Here is a 14,179-nt window from a genome sequence, read left to right as displayed (position 1 = left end):
CGGAGCACCTGGATCGTAACCCAGCCTCCCCCTTGCCCCTGCCCAGCAAAAATGCTTGAGCCGGCGCCAGGCTCGGCCTGAACCCCCCAAAATCTCTTTTCCATGGAAGTGTTAATTGGGAACAATGCCGGATCCAAGGGCAGGATCCAAAATAGCCGGGGCCAGTCTTGTCCTTTTATAGCCATGGCCCCATTGTGAGCGGCGGCATGTGACAGGTCTGGGAGGGACAATGTGGCTCTTCCAGAGGGGATAAAGACCCACTCCAGCCCGGGATTTTTCCTGCGGCAGCTCCTCTTTCCTGCCTTTCCGACCCTCTCCGCCTGTCCTTCCCACATCAGCCATGGCTCCCAAGAAGCCCGAGCCTAAGAAGGCCGAGCCCAAGAAGGAGGAGCCCAAGCCAGCACCAAAACCAGCGGAACCAGAGCCCAAAAAAGAAGTGGAATTTAACCCAGCTTCGGTCAAAGTAGGTGGATGGGTCCTGTGGTGCCGTTGGAGCTGGTGGAGGAGTTGGATACTGGGAATTGATATCCTCAAAAATGAGCTGGGAATTGGGTTTGTGCCGAAATGTGAATGTCCCGGGAGGGATAAACTCTGCAAGGCACAGGAGGAATTCTTGGTGGGGCTTTGTCCTTTGGGAATTGTCCCTTGGGGGAAAGGATTGTCCTTTGGGAATTGTCCTTTGGGGGAAAGGATTGTCCTTTGGGAATTGTCCTTTGGGGATTGTCCTTTGGGAATTGTCCTTTGGGAGAGGGCATTGCCTTTGGAAAAAGAAGAGGAGCTCTGCAGGATCTCTTTTATCGTGGGAATTTGGAGCAGACAGTCACAGAATCAGGGAATCCCAAAATTCTGGAATGGTTTGGATTAGGACAGACCTTCAATCCCATCCCATTCCATGGGTAGGGACTTTCCACTGTCCCAGGCCCCTCCAAGCCCCAATGTCCAGCCTGGCTTTGGACACTGCCAGGGATCCAGGGGCAGCCACAGCTGCTCTGGGAATTCCATCCCAGCCCCTCCCCACCCTCCCAGCCAGGAATCCCTTCCCAATATCCCATCTTTCTTTCACTTTGAAGCCATTCCCTGGGTCCTGTCCCTCCATCCCTTGTCCCCAGCCCCTCTCCAGCTCTCCTGGAGCCCCCCCAGGCCCTGCCAGGGGCTCTGAGCTCTCCCTGGAACCTTCTCCTCTCCAGGGGAACATTCCCAACAGATAAATATCCCTGAATCCTCCCTCAGGAAAACATGGGAATTACGTGAGGACAGGAATAAGCTGCTTTGTCTCCTCATTGATTAAACCCTTCTCCTCTTCCATGTGGCACCGAGTCCCCCCAGGATTTGGGATGAATCCTGGAAAGGCATTTTCCTGCCTTGAATCCCAAATTCCCTGTAAATCTTTGTATATTGGTGAAAAAAGCAATGATTTGCAGCATATCAAGAAATCAAGTCCCAAGGAATTTGGTTTTGGGGAAGCTTTGAAGGGAATAACTCCAGAGCAATTCCATGACCTTGGGAAGGAGGTTTGTGATGGGCTCCAGCTCTCTCCAGCAGCTCCATGCTCAACATTCCAGTGCTGGAAAAGGACAGGGACAAAGGGAATTGTTTCCCTTGGAGGCACAGGGAGCTCCAGCCAGGACGCCGTGACTTTGTGGGAATATCCACTGGGATTCTGGGACACTGTGGGATCAAGGGCAGCAGGGATGAGTTGTCATTTAAAAAACCCCAAACCCAAATTAACATCACTCATAAAATCTTTATTTTTTAATCAAAACAATTCCATGCTCCACTTATTTATTTTTATCTTTGAAAAAAAAAATTCCTGCATTTTTAAAAATTACTCCGCACAATTGTTTGGGAAAATTCTTATTTTTCATGGAAATGTTTTTTTTTCCCTTTGGCACAATTTGGAATTTTGAAGGTTACATATATTATAAATATTATTCTATAAATTACAGAGTTCTTATCCCATTTTGAATGTGCTAAAGGTTTGTCTGGAATTCCCAAATAATAAACAAATCCCAATCCCTGCAGGGAATATCCCATTCCCAAATGCTGGATCAAGGAAATTGGGAAATACAGAGTTGGAGTCTGGGGCATTTTCCCCCCAGACTTATAGAAAGGGGAGGGGATATTTCCTAGAGAAATTTTCCCAGGAATTCTTTAATTTGATCAGGAATGCCCTTGTGTGTTTGTGCAAATTCCTGCTCCATAAATCCAGCTCTGCTGGAGCCCAGAATCCCTTCCCAATGTTTGGGAAAATGTTTTAATGAGAGTTGGAATTCTCCAAATATCCCAATTTCTGCACTGCAGGGTGAAATCCATTCTCATTTCCACAAACTGTGGTTAAAAAAAGTAGGAAAAGCAACCTTGCACCCAAACAAAATGTTCAAAATTAATCCTTTTATGGGAATGTCTCAAATTATTTCTGTTTATTCCCAGATTTTATTGGTTGTGTTTGGAATTTTGAGACTTTTTTTTTTTTTTTTAACCACTAAAAAGTCTCAAAATCAAAATATTCCTGTGGTAGGGAAAGGTGCTCCTTGTTGGAATTTTCCCACCTCTCCCAGTCCCGATAGTGATCCCAGGATCTTATTTGGCACTTGGAATGATATCAGATTTTCCTCATTTTTTTTCCTCTCACCTTTGGATGCTCCTGTTTTTTTTGTGTGTGTTGGGATGTCAGTTTCAGGGGCCTAAATGTGGGATCCATCCCTTACCTAAAGCCATTATCCCAAATTTTTGGAGTTTCTCTCATGCACATTCCCATTGGATTCGAGCCAACGCTCTGAAATTTCCAACATTCCAAAGATTTCCCAAATTTCCAAGAGTGGGTGCAATTGGATCTTGTTCGCAACTCATCCAAAAGAGGTTCTGGGGGATTTATTTTCCAGAAGAGTTGGGCTCATTCCTTGGAAAGTATTTTTTTTAAGGAAGTGTTTTTCTAGGATGATCTCTGCAGTTTTTATTTTGAGGAATGAATTGTCCTGAAAATATTTGGTGGCAAAAAAAATTGTCTTTTCCTTGCATTTAATTCATTCCCACCTGGAAACCTTTTAATAGGGAGGTGGATTTTCCCAGGAATATATTTTGCTTCCATGAAAAATAATCTGAAAAACGGGATTAATTTATGAATTTTTGAGGACACGGAAAGCGGGAATGACTCCCAGAGCTTTAACCATGGGAAAATGGATCATGGGATTTAAATCCTCAATAATGAACAGAGAGAAAACCTCTGGAAGTTCATCCCTTGGGATGGTGCCAAATTCCTATATCTGGGTGGGCTGAGTCACCCTTGGGAGACGCTGAGCTGGGATAAAGGGAGATGAGAGGGGAATTTGGGAATTTGGGCGCCGGCATTTCAGTGGCTAAAGTTGGATGAGGTGACGTTGCTCCAGGTCCGGTGACTGGGATCAAAATCCACGTGGAGACAGCTGGGATACGTGAGGACCTGGAAGGGACACGGCTTTCCATAGAGAGTTTTCCACATTGTCCATATTTTCCTGGGGAAAAAGCAGCCAGGAATTATTTTTTGGGGGGTGCTGGGATCTCAAGGCTGAATATGGAATTTGTCCCCGCAAAGCCCTGCTGGGATACTGGAATGAAAAAGCTTCTTCCCTTTCTCTGCATGGAAAGATGGAAGAGAATCCAGGGTGGGAGCAGCCAGGGAAAACAGGGACGGTGCAGCACCGGGAATGGGGAATCCTGCTGGATTTGCTTGTTCAGCTCCAGAGCTTGGAGCAATCCACAGGCAGAGGGGCTGCACGCGAGGCTGGGCTAAGGGGAGCTTCTCCTGGGATGAAGGGGTTGATTCTGGGAGGGATGGATGGAACTGTTCCGTTCAATCCCACCCCAGGGATGGGATAATTCCAGCTGCCAGGTAAGTCCTCTCCATCCTTGGGCGCTTCCAGCTCCTTACAAATCCAGCTCCAGGAACTGGAGCTCTTCAAAATGTCCCTGGAACTGTCCTGAAAAATAAACAGGAATGAGCAGCCCAAGAGGCACTGGGATAACGGGATAATGGGATAACGGGATAAAGTGGTGACAGGAGAGCTCTGGCTTTGTTTCCCAACTCTGGCAGGCTCAGCATTCCCAAAATAATCCCTCTCCAACCCAGTCCCACTTCCAAAGGGGCCAAAAACTCTTCCCTGCAGAAAATGACAGAATCCCAGAAATTTTGGGTTGGAAGGGACCTCAGGGATCATCCCAATCCCCCCCTGCCATGGCAGGGACACCTCCCACTGTCCCAGGGTGATCCAAGCCCTGTCCAGCCTGGCCTTGGGCACTGCCAGGGATCCAGGGGCAGCCACAGCTTCCCTGGGAATTCCATCCCAGCCCCTCCCCACCCTCCCAGCCGGGAATTCCTTCCCAATATCCCGTCTCTCCCTGACCTCTGGAATTTTAAGAGCAAACAGAAAAAAAGGAATAATTTTGTGGGGACTTTATGCAGCAGCAACCTCTGCATGACCTTGACGGAGATTCTGCTTCGTATTCCTATTCCTGCAGCATTTTGGTTTGGAATTAAAGCTGGAATTAAGGGTTGATTTCTGTTTTTATTTTCCCTTTCCTTGGGAGGGCTGGAGCTGTTGGAGACTGGATCAATGTTTGTCCCAGGGCGCTGGAGGAGTTCATATCCATCATAATTACTGTGGAAAGTGATGGGAGAGGGGATGATGGGAATGTTGTGTATTAATAGGATTAAAAAGGTTTTAGTGGAAGAAAGAGCCCCACATGATGGTGAAATCCAAATGTAACCTCAACCCCCAGGATCCTGATGGTTTTCCTGGCCTCTTTCCAGCACCTGCATTTCTGTCTCCTGAAGCACAGTCCCAAGGGAACAGTAAAAAAAAAACCCAAAATAACAACAACAACAACAAAAACCCCAAACAAACAACTTTTTAAAAACCCCACAAAAAACCCCCAAGCACCCCAAAACCCCCAATGAAATCAATAAATTAAAAAAAAAAAGCCCTAAAATCCAACCTCCTCTTCCTCCCAAGCTATCCCTGCCGTGGCCGAGTGCAAATCCTGCTGCTCGTCCCCGGATTCCTCCGGTGCCCTATGAAAAACCAGGAATGTTGTTTCACCCTTGGAAGGGCTCCATTGTCTAAATGCTTCCCCCGGCTCAACTCCTGGCTGCTGGGTGACAACAGATTTATTCATAGGACTGATGTCAGGCTTAGCTATGCCGGGCTTAGCGCGGAGTGGCGGCGTTCATTGGGATTGGTAAAAATTCCAGGAGATTGGAAGCTGTGAATGACGTCAGCAGGGCCAAGGGTGGAGTAAATCCCCTCCTGGAGCCTCCAGGACAAAGCCAGGGGAAGAATCCAGCGGCATCAGGATGCAGCTGATGCCATCAGGTGATGATTCCCTAAAGCCGGGAGTGCTGGAGATGAGGAAAGCTGGAATGACACGGGTGGAAAGGTCTGGATTTGGAGGTTTGATATCCTCATGGAATGTCTGGTGTTGTCTGTATGTCAGGGCAGGAGAAAAATGGGATTTTCTCTCTCTCTCATGTGGATTTGGAGCAAACCTCACCACTGGGATCCCTGGGGAGAGGGAGGCTTGGGTGGAAATGTCCTGGCTTTAAACAACAAATATTTTGCCTTTTAAAACTGCACTTATAGAGGAATTCATGTGTTTTTCCCAAAAACACTCCATTCCCACTCCATTCCGTGGAAGAAAACGCCAGGGAAAACTCAGTTCTTCTGAAGAAGATCCCTTTTGCTGGGATACTTCCCACAAAAAAAAGTCCCAAGGGAAGCCATCCTGATGTCCTTCCAAGGAAAAAGGGGAGTGAGTTATGGACTCACTTAGGGTGGAAAAGCCCTCAAAGTTCGTCAGATCAATTAATGCAGCACTGCCAAGGCCATGGTTGTCCCCAGGTGCCACATCCACGTGGATCTCAAATCCCTCCAGGAACGGGGCTCCAGCTCTGCTGGGGCAGCTGTGCCGGGCCTGGACAGACTTTTCTGGGACGATTCTTTCCCGATATCCAACGTGAACCTCTCCTGTGAACCGAGCGTCCGAGGCCAGGCTGGGCAGGGCTTGGAGCAACCTGGGGTAACGGGAGGTGAATCCCTCATGGGCCTCCCAGCCCCCGGGGTCATAAAACTGAGACTAAACCGTATTTCTTCTTGTGTGAGTCATTTCCCCCCTTCTTATCAGCTTTCTTATCTTGTTTTTGTCTCGTCCAGGTGGAATTCAGCCCCGACCAGATTGAAGGTGAGGAAGATTTTTCACTTCTGGGCTCAGTAAATCCATCCCTGGGAAGTGCTGGGCTGAGCAGGGCCGGGATATTGGCACAACTTTAGGAAGGCTGAGCTTTAATTCCTGGCGTTTCTTCCTCTCCTCCTCTAAATCCTTCCCTCCAAAAGAAAACCAGGGAATTCATGTCCCATTTCCAGGAGTTACACCCCCAAAACTTCCCAAATACAGGTTTTTCTTTAGGAAAAAAACCACCAGTTTCAAAGGAACACCAATATTTTCAAAGGAAAACCCTCAGCTCTGCTTCAGATAATTTTTCCTGCCTTTCCTCAGAATTTAATGCGTTCCAGCTCTCCCAAATCCAGCAAATAACACCAGGCATGGAATTTCTTTATCCTTTCAAAGCCAAACATCAGCATCAGCTTCCAACCCCTTTGTCCTGGCTCAAGAAACTGATCCCAAACCCTCCTGCCCGAAGTCCTGGGAACGCTGGGACTGCAGCTGTCCCATTTCTCCTCAAAAATCAGCCCGGGTTTTATGGGATAATTGATGGAAGGAATCAAACATCTGGCAGGATTTAGGATTTGGTCTTTGAACCCTTGGGAGAGCCCCTAAAAGATGGGATCAGGGAAGGGGTTAATTAGAGACAGGGAAAAATCAATTGGAGAGATGTTTAATTATCGCCTCCATGGTCATTCTCTGCTGACCCAAGGAGGATCCAGGGGTCTCAGGAAGATTGAAGGATCCCAAAGCTGACAAATTCCTTTGGAATTCCCAAATTCCATTCTCTGGGTTGGATATCCCTGGTCTGTCACCACTGATTGGGGTTCTGGCAGCTGATTCCAAGTGGAGGTGGTGGAGGAGAAATGGAAGCTGCAGCAGCTCAAGGGCTTTTAAAGCTCCCCAAATTCCTTCTTTTTTGCTGAGGAAAAGGTTGTGTGGAACAAAGGATTCCCTGAAAGGATTCATGGGTGGTTTGGTCCCCAAAATGTGGCTCCAGGAGAAGAACTGATGGTCTGGGGGGAAGCTTTGTAGAACCCTCCCATTTCTGGGGGTGTCCTGCTCCTCATCCATGAGTGAAACCCATCCCTGGTGGCAACGTCTGCTTTGAACCCTGGGTCTGGGCCTCTTCAGCTCCCAGAATTGCTGGAAAAGGGGGAAAAAGAGCTGTTGCAGATGGGCAGAGAGGCAGGAATTAGGAATCTGAAAATATCCAGAGGGTTCCATGGCCAGAGGGAGGGCAAAGGACACCAAGGTGGTTTTGGTGCATGGATGGGAATTTCACGGAGTCAGCAAATGCACATGAAAAGATTAAAACAGTAGGGGAAAAAAAAAAAACCACAAAAAACCCAAAAAAACCAACTCAAAGCCTTGGAAATCTGAGCTGTCAGGAATTTTGCTGGATTGGGAATCTTCAGGAGATGGTGCCCAGCACTTGGTCCCAGGCAGTCAGAGAGTGGTGATGGATGAGGAGCTGAGGGAGGTGGGAATATTCCCCATTTTTCCTCACCCACCTCGGCTGTGAGACCCCCAGGAAAGGAGCTGGGAAGGGGCCTCTGCCCCCATTCCACTGTCAGCAAGGAGCCCAGGAAAATCCACGATTGCCCTCTGCTGGAATGAGGGGCTGGAAAGGGATCGGGGCTCTGCCCACGGACAGGAGGGAAAATCAGGAGGGAGGGGCAGGGAGAAGATGAAAAAGAGGGGAGTGGAAAAGAGGAAAGCAAGGGAATGTTAATTAGTCCCAAATGAGAAGTTTCAGTGTTGTTTGGAAGTGTTGGGTGAAGAAGGAAATGAGGAAAATTGGGAGTGGAATGATCAAAATGGAAAGGGAGGGAGAAAGGAGGAGAGGAAAATCCAGCAAAAGTCAAAGAAGGAAGGACAGAGGGAAAGAAGCAAAGGAAAGGAAAGAAAAAAGGGGGAGATGGAATGAAGAGAGGGAAGATGGAGAAAATCTGGGGTGCAGAGTGTGTGGCTGAATGTTGGAACGGATCGGGATTTAGGGAAAAGAGGATAAATTCCCAGAGCTTGGAAATGTGGGACAGAAATAAATGTGGAAGAGTAGCAGCAGCACAAGGGCCAGATCCAGGGATTTAAAGCCAAAGGGACTTTGGGGATCAGTTGTGGATGGTGCAGTGGGAAGTCAAGGATAACAGTGAAGTTAAAGGATTAAGGATAAAGTTAAAGGATAAAGGATGAAGTTAAAGGATGAAGGATAAAATCAAAGGATAAAGGATGAGGTTAAAGGATAAAGGATAAAATCAAAGGATAAAGGATGAGGTTAAAGGATAAGGGATAAAACAAAAGGATAAAGGATGAAGTTAAAGGATAAAGGATAAAAGAAAAGGATAAAGGATGAAGTTAAAGGATAACAGTAAAGGATAACAGCCTGTTACTGCTGCTCCCTGGGATCCTCCTCTGACCCTGCAATTCCAGCAGGGAAAGGAGAGCCTGAGGAACTGGAGAGTCTGGGGAAGTGTCTGCTGGATCCTGCAAGAGAATCATGGAATCATTCCACTTGGAAAAGACCCTTTAAGGCCATTGATCCCAACCTTTACCCCAGCACTGCCAATGCCCTCAAGCACCACATCCATGTGAAATCAGTGGTGGAAAGGAGAACCTCTCCCATGGGAATGCTCTTGCCTAGATCCTACCCCTAGAAGTAGTGAGGGATTCCATTGAGGGAGATGGGAAACCTCTGACAACCGCAGGAGATCTGGCCTGTTCCCAGTCCCTGAGGGAACAGCAAACCCTGTTCCCTGTGCCCAGCCCTGGAGGCACCTCTGGGTGCTGTGTCCAGCTCTGGATCCTCAGCACAGCAGGGCCAGGAGCTCCTGGAGCTGAGCAAGGGCCTGGAGCATCTCGGTGCCCAGGAAAGGCTGAGGGAGCTGGGGCTGCTCAGCCTGGAGAGGAGCCCCAGCTGAGAGGGCCCCTCAGCCCTGGGTGTCCCTGGGTGCAGGGAGGGTCAGAGCAGGGCCAGGCTCTGCTGTGGGGGGCCCAGCAATGGCACCAGAGCCACGGGCAGGGACTGATCCCAGGAATTCTCCCGGCACAGGAGACAGAACTTCTGCCCTGAGCAGTGCCCAGCCCTGAGCAGAGACCAGAGAGGCTGTGGGATCTCCCTCACCGGGGATATTCCAGACCTGCCGGGATGTAATCCTGAGCCTTGTGCTCCCTGCTGGAGCAGGGAGGTGCCACCAGTGACCCACTGTGGTCCCTTCCAACCCAACCCATCCTGGAATTCTGGCATAAGGTTTTCCATACACCTTCACCCTCCCCTACCCATACACAGCTTGTTGGGTGACAATCCCGGTATTTTTTCCTGGCATAGCTCATTTCCAGCTCCTAGAGGTGCTCGGGGAGCTCTGGGCACTGGGTCAGTGCTCTCAAAGTGTCCAACGTTTAATCCAGGATCCGGTTCTCCCATCAGCAGAGCTGCTGTTGAATCCTGGGCCTTCCTGAGTGCTCCTGAGCAGCTGGAAAGCTCCCAGGGCAGCGATTTCTCCTGTTTTCCACACGTTCTGATGTTAACTGAGACGGAAATACCACGGGAGAAGCATTTGACCCCTCTGATTCCATTCCGCGGTGGAACCGGAAAACACAGGGAAGGAGGAGCACAAACATTGGAGATAACAAAGCTCATCCAAATTTTTCCCAAACCACAAAATGAAACAGCCAGGCAATTAGTGAGGGAAAGGTTCCGTTGGGTTTATCTTTTATGCAAGGGAGCATGGAATGAATTTCTCCTGGCCTTTTTCCCTTCCAGAATTTAAGGAAGCGTTTTCCCTTTTCGACCGGACCCCCAAGTCGGAGATGAAAATCACCTATGCCCAATGTGGGGACGTCCTGAGGGCTTTGGGGCAGAACCCGACCCAGGCTGAGGTCATGAAATTGCTTGGCAGACCCAAACCTGAAGGTTGGTGTCCTCCTCCGTTCGTTTTCCCAGAATTATTCCTGGAGAACACCTGGAGAAGGTGAGGTCTCCATTTTCTAAGTGCGGAGTAACTCAGGATACAGAGCAGCCTCTGAAATTGCCAGCAGGAAGGGAGGAAAAATTGGTCTGGAAGTCAAGATAATTGTCCCAAATTGAGGGGAATGAATTAATTTAACAGCCCTGGGTATCAATGTGTTGTAAAATGACAGATTTTTTGCCTTTTGGAATTGCATTTATGGAGGAATTCACGTGTTTTTCCTAAAAACACAGATACTTCCAACACATCCAGAGAAACAAAGGGATAACCTGGATGTAAGGACGTGGATTGTTCCACAAGAGATGGGTGGGAAGGCCTGTAACGATTGCAGTGATTCCTTCTGTATTCCATATTTCCGTGTTCTTCTCTCCCTTTTATCCAATGTTTATCCCCACATTATGCTGGATATCCCATGGTTATTCCCAACTCTCCCAGCATCCTCCCAAACTTCCATTTCCATTCTCTTCTCTCTTTTTATCCAACATTTATCACCACAGACCTTCCTCCCCATGGTGAGTATCCCATCGTTGTTCCCAACTCGCCCAGAATTTCCCCAAACTTCCATTTCCAGGCTGTTTTCTCCCTTTATCCAACATTTATCACCACAGTTCCTCACAGTGGATATCCCATGGTTAATTCCCAACTCGCCCAGAATCCAACAAACCTTCCATTTCCATTCTCTTCTCTCCTTTTATCCAACATTTATCACCACAGTTCTGCCCTCACGGTGGGTATCCCATTGTTATTCCCAGCATCCCCCCAAGCTTCCATTTCAATTCTCTTTTCTCCCTTTATCCAACATTTATCCCCACAGTTCAGCCCTCACAGTGGATATCCCATGGTTAATTCCCAGCTTCCCATAATCCAACAAACCTTCCATTTCAATTCTCTTTTCTCCTTTTATCCAAAATTTATCACCACAGTTCTGCCCTCACGGTGGATATCCCACGGTTATTCCCAACTCTCCCAGGATCCTCCCAAACTTCTATTTCCAGGCTCTTTTTTCCCTTTATCCAACATTTTTCACCACAGTTCTGCCCTCACAGTGGATATCCCATGGTTAATTCCGAACTCTCCCAGAATCCAACAAACTTTCCATTTCCATACTCTTCTCTCCTTTTATCCAACATTTATCACCACAGATCTTCCACCCATGGTGGGTATCCCTTTGTTATTCCCAGAATCCCCCCAAGCTTCCATTTCAATTCTCTTTTCTCCTTTTATCCAAAATTTATCACCACAGTTCTGCCCTCACGGTGGATATCCCACGGTTATTCCCAACTCTCCCAGGATCCTCCCAAACTTCCATTTCCAGGCTGTTTTCTCCTTTTATCCAACATTCATCACCACAGATCTTCCCCCCCCCCCCCCCCACCCCACGGTGGATATCCCATCGTTATTCCCAGAATCCCCCCCAAACCTTCCATTTCCCCTGGGTTTTCCAGAGATGAATTCCAAGATGATCGACTTTGAGACCTTCCTGCCCATGCTCCAGCACATTGCCAAGACCAAGGACACGGGAACCTACGAGGATTTCGTGGAAGGGCTCCGGGTGTTTGACAAGGAGGGGAACGGGACCGTCATGGGAGCCGAGCTCCGCCACGTCCTGGCCACGCTGGGTGAGGAAAACCTTCCCTTGGGAATTTCCATCCCTGCCTTTCTCTCGCTCCCTCTTCTCCCTTTATGTTTTAGTTCTCCTGTAAATATCTCATTCCCATCACTGTAAAATTATCCCAAAATTTCCAATCCCGTTTATTCCCCTGGTTTGTCCCCATTTTTCTGCGCTTCCAAGAGGTGTTTCCATGTCTCCCTTCTCCTCTCCCTCCCTCCTTCCCGTTGCGTTGGATTTCTCCAATAATTATTAAATTACCACAAATCATCCCAACAACGCCAATCCCAATGATTCCCTTGGTTTGTCTCCGTTCTCCTTCACCAAAATGACGACTTACAAACCAATAGGCACCAAATATTTAAACCATAAAATTAAATTTAATTAAATCAATCACTGATCCATACCAGAGATCCCAAATTTGACCTTGGAGCCTTCTGGAACCTCAAACTCAGAGGGGAACTGAGTTTTCACTGAGAGTTTTTCCATCAGGACTTGGTTAAAACTGACCCAAACCTTCAAGATTTGGCACTTAGACCAAGCTTATTCCTAGGAAAATGAATTGTGCCCATAATATCCTGTGGGTTTCCATATTTTTCCCGTCTTTCTGGATTTGGGTCTCAAATTTGGATCCAGTTTGGAATTTGGATCAAGTTTGCAACTCCAAAATGAGCTTATCCCACGGTCAGCACCCCAAATTCCTCCCAAGAGAAACGCCCCCCTCTTCTTGCTCACTCCCGTTTGTCTTCTTCAGGAGCTTCCTAAATTCCTAAGCTGGGGATTTTGATCCAGGGATTTTGTTTTCCATGCAGGGGAGAGGCTGACTGAGGAGGAAGTGGATAAACTGATGGCTGGGCAGGAAGATGCCAACGGCTGCATCAACTACGAAGGTGGGTGGGACCCCTGAGAGCTTTCTTAAAATATTCCCAAGAAAGTTTAAATCCATGGAAAATCTGGGGCAAAAATTTCCAAATTTTAGACAATTCTGAGTCCGTAACTCTTCCCATAAACCCCACCTATGAAAGGTTAATTATGTTTCCCATAGGATAACTGATCCTTCTTTCCCTCTTTTTTTCCCAGCTTTTGTGAAACACATCATGGCTAACTGAGCCCAGGTGAGTCTCCTCTGCCCTGGATTTCCAAGTCCTCGTTCCTTTGGGATTGACTGGAAACTTCCAAGAAAAAAATTATTTTCCATGTGCATTTACAAATCGCTGCTCCCAAACTCCTAAAAAAGCAGGGAAATAGAATTGAGCTCGCAAGAGAGGGGGGGAAGAAAATAAAAGGAAAAGAGAAAAGAAGGAATGAGGAATGTCTACACCCCTGGCAGTATAATTAGTGGTTTTCCATAAACCTTGCTCCCACCATCTCCCGACAATGGATTGGTTTTCCAGGAAAAGCTTTGTCCAACACATCCAAACCACAGCAGCACCGAGGGCATCTCTGTCTCACCCTCACAAAGGAGCTGGGCTTTGTTTCCAGGATTTCCTGGGCAAGGTTTATCTCAGTTTTACTGGAAAAGGTGCCCACTGCCTTTGTCTTTGGCATTCCCTGGGTTTTCTCCCTGCTCGGCTCTTGGGGAAGGGGTTGACCAATCCATCTAATCTGATATCCCGGGAAAAGCTGCACTCAGATTTGGTCTGGATGTTTTGGGTTTGCTTTGTTTGTTTTTAGTCTTTTCCCATGGCTCTGGTTTATTTTTAGGCCTGGTTTTGGTTTGCTTTTGGAGCTGACCTGGCTGTGCTGTGGTGACTTTTGTTTCTGGGTTAAGCAGGAGTCACATCCAGGTTATTCGGGAATTTTGTTCCAAAATATAACTTAACAAAATATAAACAAGCTAAAAAAAAATTACCAGATTTGGTTTGGGTTTTTTTTCCTTTATTTCTATTTTTTCCCTATTAGTATCCATTTTTTTTTTTCCTTAAGGCATTTACCTTTCAACTTGGATTTTTCCAACTGGTTCCCAGTTTTTGATATAAAAAATCAGGAGTTTTCATGAAATCCCAACCCATGGTCCCTGCCTGTTGTTCAGGCAAGGACCATGGATTGGGATTTCACCTTAATCCAAACCCACTGCCCTTGGAAATTCCCATTCCAATGGAAACCAATGTCAGCCAAGTGAGCATGGACAGCTTGGTTTCTCGCAGGAAAAAAGTTCCAGTTCCACAGGGAAGCTGGAAAACTGGAACAGGATTGGGAAGCAATCTGGGGGCCTTTGATGGGTTTGGAAAGGGGGCTGGGAGCTTGTGATTCCAGGAAAGCAACATTCCTGGGATTCGCTGATGAGCCTTGGTGGTGTCACCCAGTGGTGGCCCTCCCACCCCTGATGTGGGATTCTTGGAATGTTTAGGGAAAGCCAAATGGAATTGATGCCTTGTGCAGGCTGACCCAGAGCAGAGGCTGGACA

The 14,179-nt window shown here is 47.5% G+C and overlaps 1 protein-coding gene across 1 annotated transcript; it reads left to right on the top strand.

Annotated features, from left to right (window-relative positions):
- The first annotated feature begins 340 nt into the window (after window positions 1–340).
- Window positions 341–12,881, top strand: MYL3 (myosin light chain 3). The gene is made up of 6 exons (XM_071456335.1): window positions 341–463; window positions 6,186–6,213; window positions 9,959–10,108; window positions 11,609–11,782; window positions 12,585–12,662; window positions 12,853–12,881. Exons 1-6 carry the CDS (start codon window positions 341–343, stop codon window positions 12,879–12,881), a joined length of 582 nt encoding a protein of 193 aa, XP_071312436.1.
- Window positions 12,882–14,179: the final 1,298 nt, after the last annotated feature.

Source organism: Agelaius tricolor, unplaced genomic scaffold (assembly GCF_023055355.1).
Source record: "Agelaius tricolor isolate 1412-34295 unplaced genomic scaffold, bAgeTri1.0.p SCAF_58, whole genome shotgun sequence".
Lineage (NCBI taxonomy): Eukaryota > Metazoa > Chordata > Aves > Passeriformes > Icteridae > Agelaius > Agelaius tricolor.
This window is presented reverse-complemented; position numbering and strand designations above follow the sequence as displayed.